The following is a 17,490-nucleotide window of genomic DNA, read 5'->3' as shown; positions in this document are numbered from 1 at the left end:
CATCTAGGGTTCAAACATTGTGTCCTTTGTCATTTAAATGCAAGTGTGGGCAAGTATGTGTTTCTTTTTTCTGAAACCACAGTTTGGTGTACTTGGACAGTAATAAAATGATTGTAAAATGGCATTTGTATTTAAATTTGCTAGTCAGAGGGGCAAGTGTTGATTCACTTCAGAAGGTAATGTTTTTTGGCTTACCTATGAATAGAGTATGTCAATCCAGTTGGCCACTCAGTAAGAGAATGGGTCCCTTTCTGGTTACTGCATAATCGACTGGCTCCTTACTGTTCAACAGCCAGTGCTGCCGTGGGCTGTTTGGTTTAGCAATTATCACCTCATTGACTAAGGCCGTATCACCATTGGCCACAAAAGAATTGTACAAGGTGCAAGGTGTGAGTATAAGGTGCCACCTTTCATAGGACCAGTGCAGGCTCCTGAAAACACACTTATAGTCAGACTTAATCAGTTAATATAACCTGCATTATTTTCAAATCTATTCACAATGCATAAGATGGAAACCGAACACACAGTAGGATGGCGAAGGTGCTTTCTTCAGTTGAAATTCTACCACTCAGAAGCAAAGGCTCGCTGTCACAGAGTGAATTTCCCCCTCGGCGAGCTTCCTTTTATGTCTCTCACCGGCTCTGTCCAGCCTCACCAGGACCGCAGACACGCTCCATCCTGTTAGTGTCACGCGGGCGTCGACGTTGACCCCCCCCCCCCCCCCAGAGCCGCACACACAGTCCTTCACCGCGGTTGACATTCAAACTATTTTGCCAGGAGGTGTGACTAAAGATTAGCCGTGTAGTTGAGATTGTTCATGCATTCTTTTGGTATGACCCCCCGGCTTCTGCTGCATTAACAGGGTGTGATATTCTGGCCTGCTTCCAGGGAAGGTCCGTTCCCCCACTTTATTATCTCGGGGATTTGAAATGCAAATACGGTGATCACGCCGTCTAACTTTGGCACACAAAAGTGTCCCAACAAGATGCCATTTCTCACTTTGGCATGAATGACCAATAAGGAATTTTTTTTGTTCTTGCTGTGGGTGAGTTAGAGGGAGCAGGCTCTCTCATCGTAATGAATGAGTTACCAAAGTTAATCCGTTATCCCCTAATCCTATTTCAACCTCCATTTCATTCATGCCGTGCAAGTAGCCGTCTCCCGGTTATTATTTAGCATTTTGATCGCGAAGACATCGCTTTATTTCACCCGCTGAGCCTAGATTACATCCAAGGTTCCACCAGCTTTGTTTTGCACAATGAATACCTCTTGCGCTGTGTACCTGACAGTTTAAGATTTATTGTGCGGCTGGTGTTGGTAGCGCACTTGAACTTGTCATGCATCACACACATGTTTTATGGCTTTATTAAGACTATGAGACAGGTCGAAAGCAGTTAGTTACACTTTAATGGAGACGGGAGCGTGTGGGCAATGAGAATGAGTAGCTTAAACACTGTGCCAGTTTGAAACACGGTTTATTTGGTGTGTGGTGCTGTAGCGGGTGAGGTAAGAGGCTGTGGTTTCTTATGGTGGGACAGACATTACAGGGAGGGTTGGGCGGATGGGTTATTTTGGCCTACTGTGAGTTTGTGCTCCCGTCCAGTGGTGAGGAAGTGCTTTCCCATAAACTACCTGGGTTCTGACTGGGTAGAGGCTCAACATAACCTTAATTCATTTGGGGTGGGGAAGGGCACTGCTGTTGCGAGTGGGATGAACTGTGACAGAGACAGAAGGACGGCTTTGGTTCCCCACTGACTTCAGACTTGCCCGAACAACAATGCTGTTAATATTAATAAATTATATTATAATAACACTGTTTTAAAACTCCAAACTCACTACACATATAAGAGTAGCCAGGCCATATATCGTAAAATTAAGAATAAATAGTTGGTAGTGTATTAATACAAACACAAAACACACACATAGAATACAATTAAAACTGAAAAGGTTACAACAGACTAAACAAAAAGACAATGAAATATGAAATGTATGTCTAGATGGACTAGTGTATGTCTAGATAACTGATTTAAATTCACTGTTGATTAAACATCCAACGGGTAATGAGATCCATATCATGGCCTGTCTTTTTTGATCCAAGTAGGATTTTCATACCTCTGCACTTATTTATATATTCTAAGTGTAGCATTTGGCCTGCTGGAGAAGCGTGTTGGTCAGAGCAACGCGGGCTGGTGGAGAAAGCACACGCACTTGGGTTGCATTAATTCATCAGCCCAGGTGCTTAATGGTGTGTTGGTTTCCAGACTTCGGGGTTGAAACCAGGAGCAGACACCGAGAGCAAGTTTTTGGGTTTGGTTTTGTTTCTGCACACGAAAAGACGAAGGAAACTGGCAGTTGAAAAGTTGGCCAGCGGACCTCAATGGTGAGCTGAAAAGCTGTCGCTGGGCTTTACTTTCTTTTGTCGTTATTATTTTAGTTTGTTGTTTTAGTTAATTTTAGTTTAGTTTCTTCCTGGAGCCTGTGAGGAGGAAGGGTGAAGGTGTATAATTTCTTTTATTTTGTGTTGGTGTGGGTGTGCTCTCTCTCTCTCTCCCCCCATTTGGCAACCAATGGTGCACTCCTGGTGCATCTCTCACCCAGGGGAGTCACGCTGACGTGTGACATTAAGCTAGTGAAAAATTTACTCAACGTGATTTTCTATCCCACCAAATTTCAGGAAGACTACTGTTTTTTTGTAATACACTTCTACATCCCCCAGGAGCATGGCATCCGTTTCTGGTGGGAGGAAGTCTAGGTTCAATATATTCTGCTGCCTAAACCAATTGTAGGAGGCCTAGTAGGTATGACATCATTAGGAGGAAACCACATGTGTGGGAAGGACATTGTAAATGTAGCAGTTTTGTCCTATGTTAAACTGTGGCCTCAGTGGGATATGCTGATGTCACAAGAAAGAACTTCTGCTCAAAGTGCTGCCGTGTGCATGTTTATAAGAACATTTGTAAGTGCATTAAATGTCTTTAATACAATACCACCTCACTCACAAACATACTGTAAGGCCTTTTTTGTGGGTATGTATTGGTGATAAAGTAATGTCAGCTTAGTGTGGATGCCTGTGCATCTGTGAATAGTGGCCTACAAATGAAGATAAGAAATAAAACTAATAGAAAGTGTTTGTTTTGTTTGTTTGTTTATGTTTTTCACCATTCAGTCAAGCTAATCTGTTTAATCCCTCATTAGTTATCAATAAACATATTAAATTACTGTCTCAGTTTCTCATTTGACTCCCTTGAAATGATGAGGCAGTGGGTTCTGAAATGGAAGGCCTGCTCCAAGCATTGTTTGCCACGGCCGTGTATAAAGCTGTATGTTCTCGTAGAGCGAGCCGTGCTTTAGATTGAACCCTTTCTGTGCTGTGTTTCTGCACATCTCACCTGAGTGCTGTCGCCACGGCGCTGGCCACACCTGCTCCAGGGAATTCCCAGTCTTGAGGGTTTTGGGGGTAACTTTAAACCAGCGGTTGACTGACGCCTGGAACAGCATGTGATCGGAGCTCCTGTCCAATGAGCAGCCCCTATTATGTGATGGACCACTGCGTGAACAAAGGCCTAAATCTCTGAAGATCTGGTCTGCAACTTTTTTTCACAGCTTGTGTGAATCCAGTCAATATGTAACTATATATGGAAATAAGAGCAATTGTTTTTTTTTTCTCTTTTTTATAGTGTAATAAAATATTACAGATATGTGCGAATCATGTTCATTTTTGTATTGGCTGGCCACTATATCAGAGCCATTCAGAATTAATATTTTTCCCATAACATTTATGTTCATATTTTGTACACTCAGTAAAGTTAACTAGAGTATTGGATATAGTTAATGTTTAACTGAAATGGAATACCACAAGATAAATCAAATATATGCACGTTTCTACAAATGAATATTTTAGCTGTCAAGCAGAATTAATATTCAAGCATTGCACACCTAATAAGTGATTGGCTTAACAGATACACTCAAGCTGTTGCACTTCTGGGAAAGAAAACAAGGCCCAAAATAAAAATATGATTGTACTGTTTTCAGAAACATAGCTTGCATAACTGTGGAATTTTCTTTTTTTTAAATTTCTTGGAGCCGGTATTTGTTTTTGTAGACTGCAGTGTTATGCTTCTCAATGTTGTGATTTTGGGGTTTGCTTTTGGTGCAAAAGGGGTCTTAATTCTATTGACTGCTTTGGCGTTATGCCTAGGCCCAAGGATTATATCCATCCATTGCTATCCAGTTGATATCCATATCTATTGTTTGTGTGTGTTGTGCTAATGTGCCTGTATTTGTGTGCATTTGTGTTGTCTGTGCTTCATTGTGTGTGTGTGTGTGTATCTGCGATCGTTTGTGTGTTCCACTGTTGCAGGCAAATTCAAAGAGAGGTTCTGGGCACGCTCAGTAGGTCAGAGTGCGAGGCCAGCCCGTCCCCCACGCTCAGCTATGCAAATGCAGGGGAAGCAGAGGGACAGAGAGGGCTTAGGGCAAGAGGATGAGATCAGCGGGTATAATTAGAGCCAGCTGATTATCCTTTTACCTCATCCTTCCTAATTCCAACAGTACCCTATTTATTGAGGAAAGAACAGGAAAATTGTCCTGGGAACGGAGAGCGCGACCCCCTCCATCCAGCTCCGCGCTTCGGACTTTTTAATGGCGTGTGGCGCGGCGCAGTTTAACGTACATATTTCACCGCCGCTTCCTGTGTCTCGGCCGTGTTAATGGCGCGCTTTGTGGGGGTTGTGTGCTCCGGAGTCGCCCGGTGGCGCGGCCCGTGTGGAGTTTCGGCTGTGTGAGAGATCGGACGCCTCCCCACGTCCGTGAGGGTCTTTCCGCATGGGTATCGGAAAGACCCTTCGAATCACAAGGTTCCAGATCTGACTTGCTTGTACCCGTCTCCCCTTTGGCAGAAGGGGCTGTCCACACCATTGAGTCATCTTGTCTGATGTATTGTAGTAACTGACCAGGGGCTTTTTTTATCTGGCTGGTGATTTAGTCTCTTTCTCACAGGTGGCAGCCGGCTCATTGGAGATGCCCGTTGTGCCTTCACAGGGCTCCATGCTAACATTTTTTCCAAGGAGCACATGTGTTCCTAAAATTAAAAAATTAGGAACCTACTGATGTGTCTCAATTAGCAGAGGTGCTCCTAAATTATTTTTCCAGTTGGCACACATTTCAGGAGAAAATGCTCCTAAACTGGGAGCACTATAGAGCCCTGCTTCATGTAAAGTCAGCACTTGTGTAACTGTGAAAAATCCCATTCTCTGCTCTGAGCAACAGACTGTCTGGAACATTCATGGTCCCTGTCTGTTCTCAGTCTGGCCCTGGTATAATCCTTGTCAGGTCCTTGTCTCTCAGGCCCTGCTGTGGCCCTGTGGTCTTGGTCAGGTCTCACTTAATCTGGTCTTGGTCTGGTCTCGCTTAATCTGGTCTTGGTCTAGCCTGCCTTAATTTGATCTTGGTGTGGTCTCGCTCAGCTTCCTACTTGCTGTCTGCAGTTTGTTATCTTAAAGTCAAGTGTATCTGGGAGTTTTATTGCACAATGAAAAATTGTTTGTTCTGTTGTGAGGATTGGCCTTACAAGGATTGCAGGATCTCCTGAAATTCTTCAGTGCTGAGGATCTATTATTGTATTATGTGATTCAAAAAGTTTAAATATTGTAACTGTATTGTTGTTTGGTCCTCATTGTAATCGCTGCCAATGTCAGCGACAGCTTCTCAAGCACCGGGAAGGCAGGACGAGAAGGTCACCATGACAATGCGAGGATAGCATTCTTTGTGTTGTGTTTTATATCTGTTGTGTGAGTGTTGATTAGGAGCAGTGCAGTATTGGCTTCTGTGAGAGCAGGATAAAGGAGTGAGGTAATGCCTTGCTGCTGGTGCTGAAGACTTGCCCATTCCATTTGTAACGCTGTGGGACCAGCCCCTCGTCGCCCTGCGGAGCTCTAAGCTGAGCCAGGGGCGGGTGACGTGCCCGGTGGCACGCTACGAAATTCTGCAGGGCGAAGTGCTCTTTGCATGCCCGCTCCATATTCACACGCACACGCCACTCTGGAGCCCGTCTGCCAGATTCTCTGGTTCTCACACGGACAGGCCATCGCTGCACTACGGACGTGTGTGAGCGAAGAGGCTATATCTGGACACATTAAAGCAGATGGGGACCTATCATTGTTTTCTGAAAACTAAAAAGTATTTTTAGGTATTTTACTAATATATGTAAAACCCAGGTTGGGATTCATATAGCCAAACATTTATAAAATAAATGGCTTGCACCACAAATAAAACGTCATGAATGGGACCTGTACTTTGTATGTGCTTGATATGGCCTGTACCATCCATTAAATGCTTTCTCTAGGGTACATTTTGCAATACTTTTCATGCAAATAAAAAAAACATAACTTTCATGTTATTCAAAAATTATATTATTTCTACATTTTAAATGGTAAATGTGTGATACGCTACTGAGTGCTGGTTATATTTTGTGCACAGCAGTTGTAAGCGGCCCTAAAGTTGGGGTCACGTTGTGCTGTAAGGTGAGTGTGCAGCCGAAGGGAAACTCTGCACCAGATCTCACCCTTCTGTGCAGATGTGTACAAAGCACTCTAACAGGATGCAGCTGGGGAAGAACTGCTGCTGCCAGCGGTGTGTGTGCACGTGTGTGTGCGTGTGTGTGCACGCTTGTGCGTGTATGAGCACGTTTGTGCATGTGTATGCGCATGCGTGTGTGTGCTTATGTTATAAGTGGGTTATTCATCTCTGGGCCTTCGCATTATAAAGGGACTTGTAATGACTGGAGTGTGCTTATCACATGAGGGTCACTGCCAAAGTTGTTTACATCTCTGTCCTCTCTTTAAGGAGGCTTTGATAAACTGGGGACAAACCATGTTTCTGTCTTGCCAATGAGTCCTACACCAGTAATATGAAAGGCCTCAGTGACTGGTGCGGAATGGATGCACAGTTCCTTTGCAGTTTACACAAACACAGGCAACCAAACACCCCTTGGCCAGAATATCTTAAACACACCGTACTTAATTAAACCTGTTTCAAATAGGCTATATCCAATGTGAGATATGCTCTTCAAAAATATGGATTATTAATTTTCACCGTTTTCACATAGTTTCATGTTTTATTCTTTACAAAGAGGAAATTGTTCTAGTTTGTAATCATAGATTGTATTTCTTTTTCTACTTTGAGGTTGTTTATGGAGGTCAGAGCACACTGGATATCTTGCCTGAAGCCACTGGTTGTCTGCAGCATTCAGCTTGAGGGAAATGTGATCATATTAACAAGGCCTTGTCTGGAAATATATATTTCTGTAGGAAATATCAGCTTATTTGTATGTAGATTGCCTTTATGAGACCTTGTGCACGTCTGGTACGTCTAAGGAAAAACAAAAGAAGTGGGTTTAAGTTCCCTGAGAAGGCGCCCTGGTACCCTGAAGCCCAGGATGGCCTTTAAGGCAGCTAGCTGAGCTTCAGCTGTGAGGCAGGGGAACCGAAAGCGCTTGTTCTTATGGTCCTGGTTTGCATAACTGCTGGAATTGCACACAGACTTTAGTTTGCGTCAGTTATCGATCTGTGTCTGGTTCAGGCGCTGTTGTTTTATTATGACATTGTTCATTGAACCGGGCACCTTTGTGAATTCTGTCACCCACAAGTTGATCCATAGGCAGTTATAGCTGTAGACCCTTATTTTCGATGTATATGTATGTGTGTATATAGCCTATATATATATATATATATTCCTGCCCCAGATGGCGTTGTCCCAAAGGTGATGGAATGTCTTGGCTCTTTATCCCCTTATGTTAAACCCACCCTTCGTAATCTAGGCGTTTCTATGGGCCAGGCATTGAGTTTTGACCAGCATGTAAATTGCTCGGTTCGCTCCTGCTTCTACCAGCTGAGAACCATTGCCACACTCAGGCCCATTGTCTCCACAGCTGAGTTGGAGATTATTATAGATGCATTAATTTCCTCACGTCTTGATTACTGCAATTCCCTTTTCACCTGTCTTAGCAAGACATCCCTTCACTGCCTACAACTGGTCCAAAATGCTGCTGCTAAGCTCCTGACCAGGTCCCCCAAAAGGTCTCACGTAACGCCAATCCTGAAATCTTGACACTGGCTTCCCTTCGAAAACAGAATCCATTTCAAGATTCTTGTAATCGTTTTCGGAGCCTTGCATGGTCAGGCACCTGTCTACATTAAAGAGCTACTGCAGCCATATAGGCCTAAGCCCAGTAGGAATCTGAGGTCCTCTGATCAGGGTTTGTTAGTTCTTCCTTGCTCCAGGCTCAAAACAAAAGAAGACTTGCTTTTGAGGTTATAGCTCCTAAACTCTGGAACTCTCTCCCATTGGACTTAAGAATTGTGGACACGGTGAACTCCTTTAAAAAGCAGCTTAGGACCCATTTTTTTTAGACTTGCTTTTGTTTAATTTGTTTAAAAAAAATGTTTTATCTTATTTTATCTTGTTGTTGCCTTGTGATTTTTGCTGCCTTTTGTTGTTGATTTTATTGTAAAGCACTTTGTGACGTCTGCTCTTGAAAGGTGCTATATAAATAAATGTATTTATTTATTTCTATTTTATAACGTGTTTTCGGTCTCATCTATGTCAAGCTGTCGAGCCTTGTTTTGCGCCTTTGTTTCACAAGCTGCACTCCACTGTTTAAAAACTGAATAAAGACGGTCATGGGGCAAGAAGAGGTGGATCCACACATTGACAGTGTCACCCATAGGCTATGCCCTGGTGCATGTGTGTTACATTTGGATGCCCTATTGTGATTATTTTTTTAATGAATTATTGAAAGCAAGTGTAGGCCTTTAGGGCAGTGCTGACCCTAATGCTCACTAAAAACCAAGCCTGAAAAATCATTGTATTTGCGCACAAACAAAATCAGTTGAAACAGGCCTCCCCATTGATGTTCATTTCCGTCTCCAGAGCATTATTCACAATGTACGCTGGAATGATAAACGTTGTACCTTTTGAAATTAAGACTAAGTCTGTGTAAATGGCTGCTCGCAGTGTTATTCTTTTGCTGGAACGAGAAGACAAAACCACAACCTCCTCCCCCAGCTAATGACCAAAAGAGGTCTTAATGACTGCTATTAGACTGTTGCTTAAATGTCTTCTGTGAACTTTGCACAAGCAGGCTCTGGTTAGATAGTTCAGGGAGTTTGCTATCGAAACTCGAGCTCTGATGACAATGAGAGTTGTGCTTATTTTAGTGACTTTGTTTCTCTGAGTCTAACATTGCTATCTCTCCCCTTTCTCTTTTTTCTTTTCAGTGTCCAGTGTCATGAAACTTAATCCACAGCAAGCTCCATTATATGTAAGTACATATATAAATATATACTTAGACTTTTAATGTTTTTCTCATCCAGTTTTTCTACGTACAAGGTTTCCAGGGTCAATTTTGTAAGTACTTCCTGGATCCAGTATTTGTTTGTTGGTGCTCACTGAATAAATTTTGATGGTCCAAAATCCATTGATGAAAGAAACACATTTGTCTTCATTGATATGTAATTAATTGTATTTATTCACTCCAGTGCTGGATAAAAACTTAACTGGATACGTTTTGCCATTTGTCAGTTTTCAGTTTAAACTGGTTGTGCAGCTGCATATTTTTTTTTGGTGGAATTTTAATTAATTTTACAGGGCCGCAGTGCACCCAAGTGTGGAAAACGGTGTCCACAACGAGACATAGTACTGTAATTATATTAGGTGTGAAAACAGCTTGGCTTTATGTAAAACGTACAACATCTGAAAGTAGAGCTGGGTTTGAGCGTGCTGTCGCTAGTTAACCACACAGCAGAAATGCTATTCTTTGTGCTCGTGTTGCCGAGACACCCTCACCATAGCACCCTCCTGTTTCCCAGAGAGCACCTCTCCCCGTGCAGCTACCGTTGGCTACGTTTTTGCCTGGATGGGTTGGAAGCATTTTAGGCGTAGATTTCCCTGGGCTGTTTCGGGTGCAAATCTAGCAAATGTTGGCCATCCCCAGGTAACGGGAGTTAGTTGACCTGGAAAATTGGTCCAGTCAAGTGGAAGTAGTCGTGATTATCCATGTGAAATGCTGCAGTCAGAAAGTCTTGTTCAGTGCTTTGGCCTCCCCTGGTAGAATAGTTCACATAGTCAAAAATCAAGGTGTAAACTTTTCCATTAAAACTTATTGAGCTGTGTGCCAGCTTTAAGTGCAATTAACATTGGCTACCATTCTTTTGGCAGAGTTTATCGCAAAACAGGAGTACCAAGATTATCAGTGTTACTGTCTGTCATACTCTAAAAAAACATTTTAATAATTCTCTTTCACATATTGACAAATCGGCATGCTATACTGTAGATACAGTAGGTAAAGGTGGAACTAGATAAGGATTCCTCAGCATGCACAGCCTTTGGGTAGTAGGTGAGACTCCATCAGTTCTAAGCAATCATATTGACTCCCGTTGATGGATTGTTCTTCAAAAGAGAGAGTTAATTGAGAGTGAAGATGACAAATGCGGGTGATGCACCGGATGAGTTTTGGAATGTGTGTGTCTTTGGATGTGTCACCGTTAAATGGAAACCGGATTGCCCTGTCTGTGAGCAACCTGTGTTTGTGGTCGTGGAAGTCGGGTGTGTATTACTCTCTGTGCTTAAGACAGAAGGCCTGTGAGTCACAGCAATGGCTGCCCTCTGGGGACACTCTTCAGTGTACTGCTCGGTTTGCTTCCCAGAAGCCCAAGAGTACCTTTCATCCATGACACAGCACTCACACTGACTTACAGACTTACACAGCCTTTGACGCTACATGAAATAAGCGCGCATCCACTCACTTCTTAATTTGTGTTGTAAATTTAAAAATTGACCATTTGGCCTGTACTTCCCTGTTACATACACATCTTGGACTGTCTGTAAGGGAACTGCTAATGAATTAATTTAATGTCCTAAAATGAAAAATTCCATCAGGGAGGAGGGACAAGGAAAAAAAGGGGGTGGGGGTGGGGGGGTGGGACCCCCAAGTAAATTAAGTTTATTTAATTAGAGAAAGAAATGTGATTATCTGTGGTGCGTTCAGCACACAAGCTCAGTATTTTTAGCAGTAGGGGTTGGTGTAGGAGTGACTGGATTAGATGAGCTCAGTTCTCGGCCACATGTTATGGGAGCTGATGAAGAGACGGGAGTGGAGGGTGGGGTTTTGTCGGGGGGGGGGGTGGGGTCACGGTGGCTCCGGCTTCGCGCTTCCATTGGACGGGGGAGCTGTCAGCGGCCAGCGCTGGAGCGGAAAGCAAGGAGAGTGAGGTGGGGAGAGGGAGATGTGTGGGCGGTGTCTTGTTTCAGGGATCCCCGCCGGGATCCACTGCTGCTGCGAGCGCACAGAAGCTTGCTTTTCCCAGCATGCGCGCAACTGAGCATGCTCGCAGAGGACGGGGGAAGCCTGGCCTCCTCCAGACGAAGAATAACTCCTGCGTTTCGGGGGCCAGCTGGTGCAAACCCCCCCAGCTGTGCCTCTGATGTGGTGTCAAGGCACCTATTTTCATGATGACACAGCGCAGTCAACCAGGGAAATGCAAACAAACCCAATAAATCACAAGGCTTAAGCAGTGTGGCACAACTTTTACAGCTAGTCTTTTGTCAGCATGCAATAAAATAGGCTTTCTTTCAACAAGCATACAGGATTAGCCCAGGGAAGGTGTCTAATTGTAAAAATTACATGCAAAATCGCTTTAAAATGTCAGAACTTTCTTATGACTGGACTGTAGTCATGTGCAGTCTGTAGCCCTAACCGACTCATTTCCTGTGTATCGTGCATGCAGCGTTCTTTTCCTAAAGCATGTGTAACCCATAAGAGGAAGACATCGTGCAATGCTGCTGTGGCGTAACCTGAAAGAACCCTGGTGCATGCTGGGTTTCCCGTTTGCCACATGTTTTTCTCTGCTCAACCTTTCTGCCGTTTCTATGACGATGCTTCTTGCACAATGTTTCTCCTCTGCTCACTTCAGTGTCTCACGATAATAAATAAACTAAAAATAAATCAAAATTAAAATTTATAGATTAAAAAAAAAAAATTTTTCTGGCAGTAAATGGCAAAATGTGTTTTAAATTAAATCTGCTTTGTGTGAATAAAAATCTGGTTGTGAGAGCCACTTTCTCAGCTGCAGTACCAGGGTCATGTTAATCCGCTGATGCTCGTTCTCTGTCTGGCAATCTCGGAAAGCTCAAAGGGACAAAGGGTGCGCCTTGTCCACACCCAGTGTTCTCTGCTTCGCCTCATGATGGGGGTGAATGGCCTGCTGGCCACCATGCCCGGCTCTGCTGCCCCCCCACCAAACCACCTCCCACCCCCACCCCCTGCCACGATACACGAACCTCCCGTGACCTTCAGCCTCTCGGGTCTGTGACAGAGGAGCACGGGCGTGGCTCTCTGCTAGCTCGCGGCCCTCTGCTAGCTCGCGGCCCTTCGGCTCTTCTGGGATTACGGAGTCTCCGTTCGGCCTCGCTTCCGGCCAGCCTTTTCCCTTTGTGCCGATGTCACGGGCGGTCCTCTGGGTTTTAATTTTCTGCACTTCTTCAGTTACCGTACCCTCCCTCCACGCCCTGGTGGCTTTCCGCACGAAGCGAAACCGGCCCGCCCTTTTCCTGCTGAGAGGCCGTCTCTGAGGGCTGCAAACCGGCAGGTGTGAGCTCCCCACACAAGCCTTTATTTCAGTGGCGTCTGACACCTGCTGGCTCTGTGTTCACACACGCAATTAGCAGAGCAGGCTTCAGAAGCACAATATGGCCTGCTTGCAGTCTTTCCCTTCTGAGGTTCTGTCCTGCTTGTAGTCTTTCTTTTCAGCGGTTCTGTCCTGCGTGTAGTCTTTCCCTTCTGAGGTTCTGTCCTGCTTGTAGTCTTTCTTTTCAGAGGTTCTGTCCTGCTTGTAGTCTTTCCCTTCTGAGGTTCTGTCCTGCTTGTAGTCTTTCTTTTCAGCGGTTCTGTCCTGCGTGTAGTCTTTCCCTTTTGAGGTTCTGTCCTGCTTGTAGTCTTTCCCTTCTGAGGTTCTGTCCTGCTTGTAGTCTTTCCCTTCAGAGGTTCTGTCCTGTGTGTAGTCTTTCCCTTCAGAGGTTCTGTCCTGCTTGCAGTCTTTCTATTTAGCGGTTCTGTCCTGCTTGTAGTCTTTCTTTTCAGTGGTTCTGTACTGCTTGTAGTCTTTCCCTTCTGAGGTTCTGTCCTGCTTGTAGTCTTTCCTTTCAGAGGTTCTGTCCTGCTTGCAGTCTTTCTATTTAGCGGTTCTGTCCTGCTTGTAGTCTTTCTTTTCAGAGGTTCTGTCCTGTGTGTAGTCTTTCCCTTCAGAGGTTCTGTCCTGCTTGCAATCTTTCCCTTCTGAGGTTCTGTCCTGCTTGTAGTCTTTCTTTTCAGTGGTTCTGTACTGCTTGTAGTCTTTCCCTTCAGAGGTTCTGTCCTGCTTGTAGTCTTTCTTTTCAGTGGTTCTGTCCTGCTTGTAGTCTTTCCCTTCAGAGGTTCTGTCCTGCTTGTAGTTTTTCTTTTCAGTGGTTCTGTCCTGCTTGTAGTCTTTCTTTTCAGTGGTTCTGTCCTGCTTGTAGTCTTTCCCTTCAGAGGTTCTGTCCTGCTTGTAGTCTTTCTTTTTAGCGGTTCTGTCCTGCTTGCAGTCTTTCCCTTCAGCGGTTCTGTCCTGCTTTCCCTCCTCTAGTCTGAGCATGTGCTCTGTGAGGCTTTGGAGGAAACATGTGTTCTCCCCACAGACCCCTAAAGTTTACATACCCCGGGAATTTTCTTTGTAAGCGGCGCGTGGGGGACTGAGTTTGACCTTGTAGTTTGCCCTTGAAGGGAAGCACAGCCGAGCCCTTGAGCACACGCAGCTGTCCCCACTGTCAGAGGCTTTGTGCCACCACACACACGCACGCAAGCACACACACACAGACACACAGGCACACACACACACACACACACACACAGGTGCGTGCACACAGAGACACACACACATACTCACACAGAAACACACACACTGAATGCAACAACGAGCGCTGATATACATACAATTGGCCTTTCCATATTGGTGAGAAAAAGGGAAAAAGTCTTAAATACGTACTTTCCAAGATACATTTCTAAGTTTTGTTTCCTGGCTTGTGTCTACCTAAAAAATAATTTAAGTGAGTGTTCACAAAAATGCCCACCAAACTTTTGGATGTTTCCATGTATTGGGTATGTGGTTGGATAGCTTTTAGGAGGTTGTTTGCATGCACAATACACCGCTAGACAACGTTTACAATTTCCATAGTCGGTATACTACACATCTCAGGTTTGCATACATGCAAAATGCTACACGTTAGCATAATTTTCCCACTTTTAGGAGTCTCTCTGAACTCATGGCTCCCTGTTATACAGGGAGTCTATTATAGAGACCTGCGGGGGCGGGTGGTGGGGGGGCGTACACTTCGGGAGCGATCTCTTCCTTGGGCAGGATGCTTGGTTATTTACAGAGAATGAACCTGAAGCAGCCCTTAGATTCCCGGCAACCATGAGCACTTCGGGAGCACAAGCCAGGCCGGTCCCAGGGGTACGGCAAAACCGCGCTGGCTGCCACCGCACCACCGTACCGAAACAGGCCGGGTCATTCTGGAGCTGCGCAGTTCATTCTGACCAGACACTCAGTCTCCAGGCAAAGCCTAATAATTAGGCCGCATGCATACCGCGAGGCGCTTGGCGCTGTTGTTGTCAAACCTGCTGATTAAATCCGGTTTTATATCTGCGAGCCTGCGATACCTCCTCTCCTGAGTCACTGTGTGTATTGAACCCTCCCTCCTCTGTCATGCCATGTTTGTCCGGGCACCTGTCGTGGCCTTTAAGCCCTGCGCTCTCAGACCGCCTCGTGGAACATTCCGGAATGTGTCTGTGAGCCCTCGGACCGCAGAAAGTGCCATGGGGCATTCGTGTATCTGAATCGCTGCTATTTGAATATTATCTTTCCCATATCAAGCGCTCTGAGGTTTCGTCGGTTTAGACAAATTGGAGAAGGCCTGCTTTGTGGCGCATGCATTCAGCGGCGCACGGCGCGTTCCCTCACGGTTTCTGCCGGTAGAAAGGAAGGCGGAGTCATTTGCTGACATCGGACTGAGTCATCCAGTTTGCTGCGTGATGCGATAACAGATTTTCTGCCTGTCTATGAATGTGCTATTGTGTGAGCTCCTCAGGAGATTTCTCAAGTAGAAGTTACTCTAAGCTTCTTTTTAAAGCCAGTTGTATTATTTGGACCTGTGGCCTCACAATACACTGTTTTTCAACCTGCTCTTCAGCTGAGGCATGTGCTTCAGCACCAGGCAACCACAGAAAAGGTGTGAGTTAAGAAAGTTCAGACCTCCCAGAGCCCCCCCCCCCCATCAATCAAAGCACAGGAGAGGAGAATAATTACCTGACAGGTCAGCTCCAATATTTGCGTGGCCTCGGGGCATATCCTCTAGGAAACGGCTCGTTTGGACTGCTGCGATAAGTCTGCCCATCGGTCACCTTAAATAAGGGCTTTCCGACAGTGCGCTCGCTGTGCGGGTCCTGCTGCGGACAGAGGGATGCTGGGTATGAGGGAACATTACAGGCATTTAGGAGACGCTCTTATCCAGAGCGACTTGCACAACTTTTTATTTATTTATTTATTTATTTATTTATTTATTTATTTATTTATTTATTTATTTATTTATTTATTTATATATTTATTTATTTATTTATTTATTTATTTATTTATTTATTTATTTATTTATTTATATATATAATATATATATATATATATATTAATATATATATATATATATATATATTTTACATGGCGTTAAGTCCCTTGCTTACGGGTACAACGGCAGTGTCCTACCCGGAATTTAATCTGTTAATCTACAACCGCCCCCCCCCCCACCCGCTCTTCAGGGCCCTGCGTTTACGGCGAGCAGCAGTTACCGTCAGTTAGGCCTCTCCTCTTGAAAGCTGCTGACTGATATTTCGTTGAGTGAGGATGCGCCTATTGCAGTCCTGCCAAAAAACACATGTTGTGCTCCAGTTGGCAGCAAACCAAGGCCCTTTTAGGGATTCTTAATGGGTGTTCAGGGTGGTAATTAGAATGTCATTTTAAGGTTGCCCCACCCTTTTTTTTTTTTTTTTTTTTTTACTGGGTGGAAGGAAAGCAGACTCTTACAGACCTGGCACCCCCACGCCCAGGTTCCTTGGTGACATGTGACAGGGGAGGCCGTTGCACAAAGGTGTGGAAAAGAACAATGCAGGCAGCCCAGCCCAGCCCTCAGATAACCTATAAATAAAAGCAGGCAGCACAGGAAGCATAGCTGTCTGCATATCTTATCTGTTTCCTCTCAGGCTCTTCTATGAGGGTGGCTGGTATGGAGGGTCCAGTCATGGGTAGCATTGCGTCATGAAGCCTTTATGCTCTTTGTTCAAAGGGAAAAGGGTATTTCTGCATTTACAAAGTGTATATAGATTTTTTTTTTAAACCCACTGTGTGTGTCTGTGTGTTGTGTGTTGTGTGTGTGTGTGTGTGTGTGTGGAAATGATGAATATGATCACTTGATATGATTAAATGGTAAATGGTAAATGGACTGCATTTATATAGCGCTTTTATCCAAAGCACTTTACAATTGATGTCTCTCATTCTCCAGAGCAGTTAGGGGTTAGGGGTTAGGTGTCTTGCGCAAGGACACTTCGACATGCCCAGGGCGGAGTTTGAACCGGCAACCCTCCGACTGCCAGACAATCGGTCTTACCTCCTGAGCTATGATTACAAATGTCTTCACCTTAAAGCTGACAGTCGGCACTAATCTCATATTCATTGTTTAATTTCAAATCCAATGCGATGAATGTACACACTGCAAACACACACACACACTGCCTCTCCCTCACACATACACAGGAAAGCCTGGTATTTATAACAAATATTTTCTCATTTCTACTGCTTAAGATGAATTTCCTGTTAGTTGTACCGAGACCAGAAGGATGACGATAATTCTTCTCCTGTTTTGGTTGGACTGCGATGACATTGTGATCTTCTGGACAGGGAGGCTGTGGCTAAAGCACAAAACTGGTCATGTTTTTATATAGCGCTGTTCACTGCTCTGCTCTCCAAGGTTCAATTTTGTCCGTTTTTATACCTTTGCATATGGGTCTACTGCCAACCACACCTTGGGTCTCTCAATTAATCATTCACAACCGTTATTGTTAGCCAGCCCTTTTAAGGGTTTGTTCAGAACTCCTCCTCAGAGGGGGCAGCGATTACTCTCACCCATCGGAGTGTGGCGTTTGGTGAATAGAAATGGAGAAAGCAGTTTCTCTTCAAAATGCAGTTTACTGTTCCAGCGCTCGCCTTTGTCACCTGGATTTGATTAGCCTCCCCCTTTCTCCTCCAATCAGCATCGGCGATGCTGTCAACACCGTTACCGTGTAAGGACACCGGGATGTGTGTCACACTGACTACATTAGAATGTAGATTGTGGTCGTACGCGTGGCTGTGAATGGCATGAGGTAAAAATTGA

General features: G+C 44.7%; 1 protein-coding gene across 1 annotated transcript in view; it reads left to right on the top strand.

Annotated features, from left to right (window-relative positions):
- Positions 1–17,490, top strand: part of LOC135256155 (A-kinase anchor protein 13-like) — a 101,776-nt gene that overhangs the window by 12,965 nt on the left and 71,321 nt on the right. Inside the window, exon 2 of the mRNA XM_064337999.1 lies at positions 9,276–9,319. Within this exon, the coding sequence (XP_064194069.1) occupies positions 9,287–9,319 (33 nt within the window). The 5' untranslated portion in view covers positions 9,276–9,286. The remainder of the gene's footprint in view (positions 1–9,275; positions 9,320–17,490) is intronic.

This window comes from Anguilla rostrata, chromosome 5 (genome assembly GCF_018555375.3).
Source record: "Anguilla rostrata isolate EN2019 chromosome 5, ASM1855537v3, whole genome shotgun sequence".
Classification (NCBI taxonomy): Eukaryota; Metazoa; Chordata; class Actinopteri; order Anguilliformes; family Anguillidae; genus Anguilla; species Anguilla rostrata.
The sequence above is the reverse complement of the archived record's forward strand: the minus strand, read 5'-3'. Positions and strand labels throughout refer to the sequence as shown.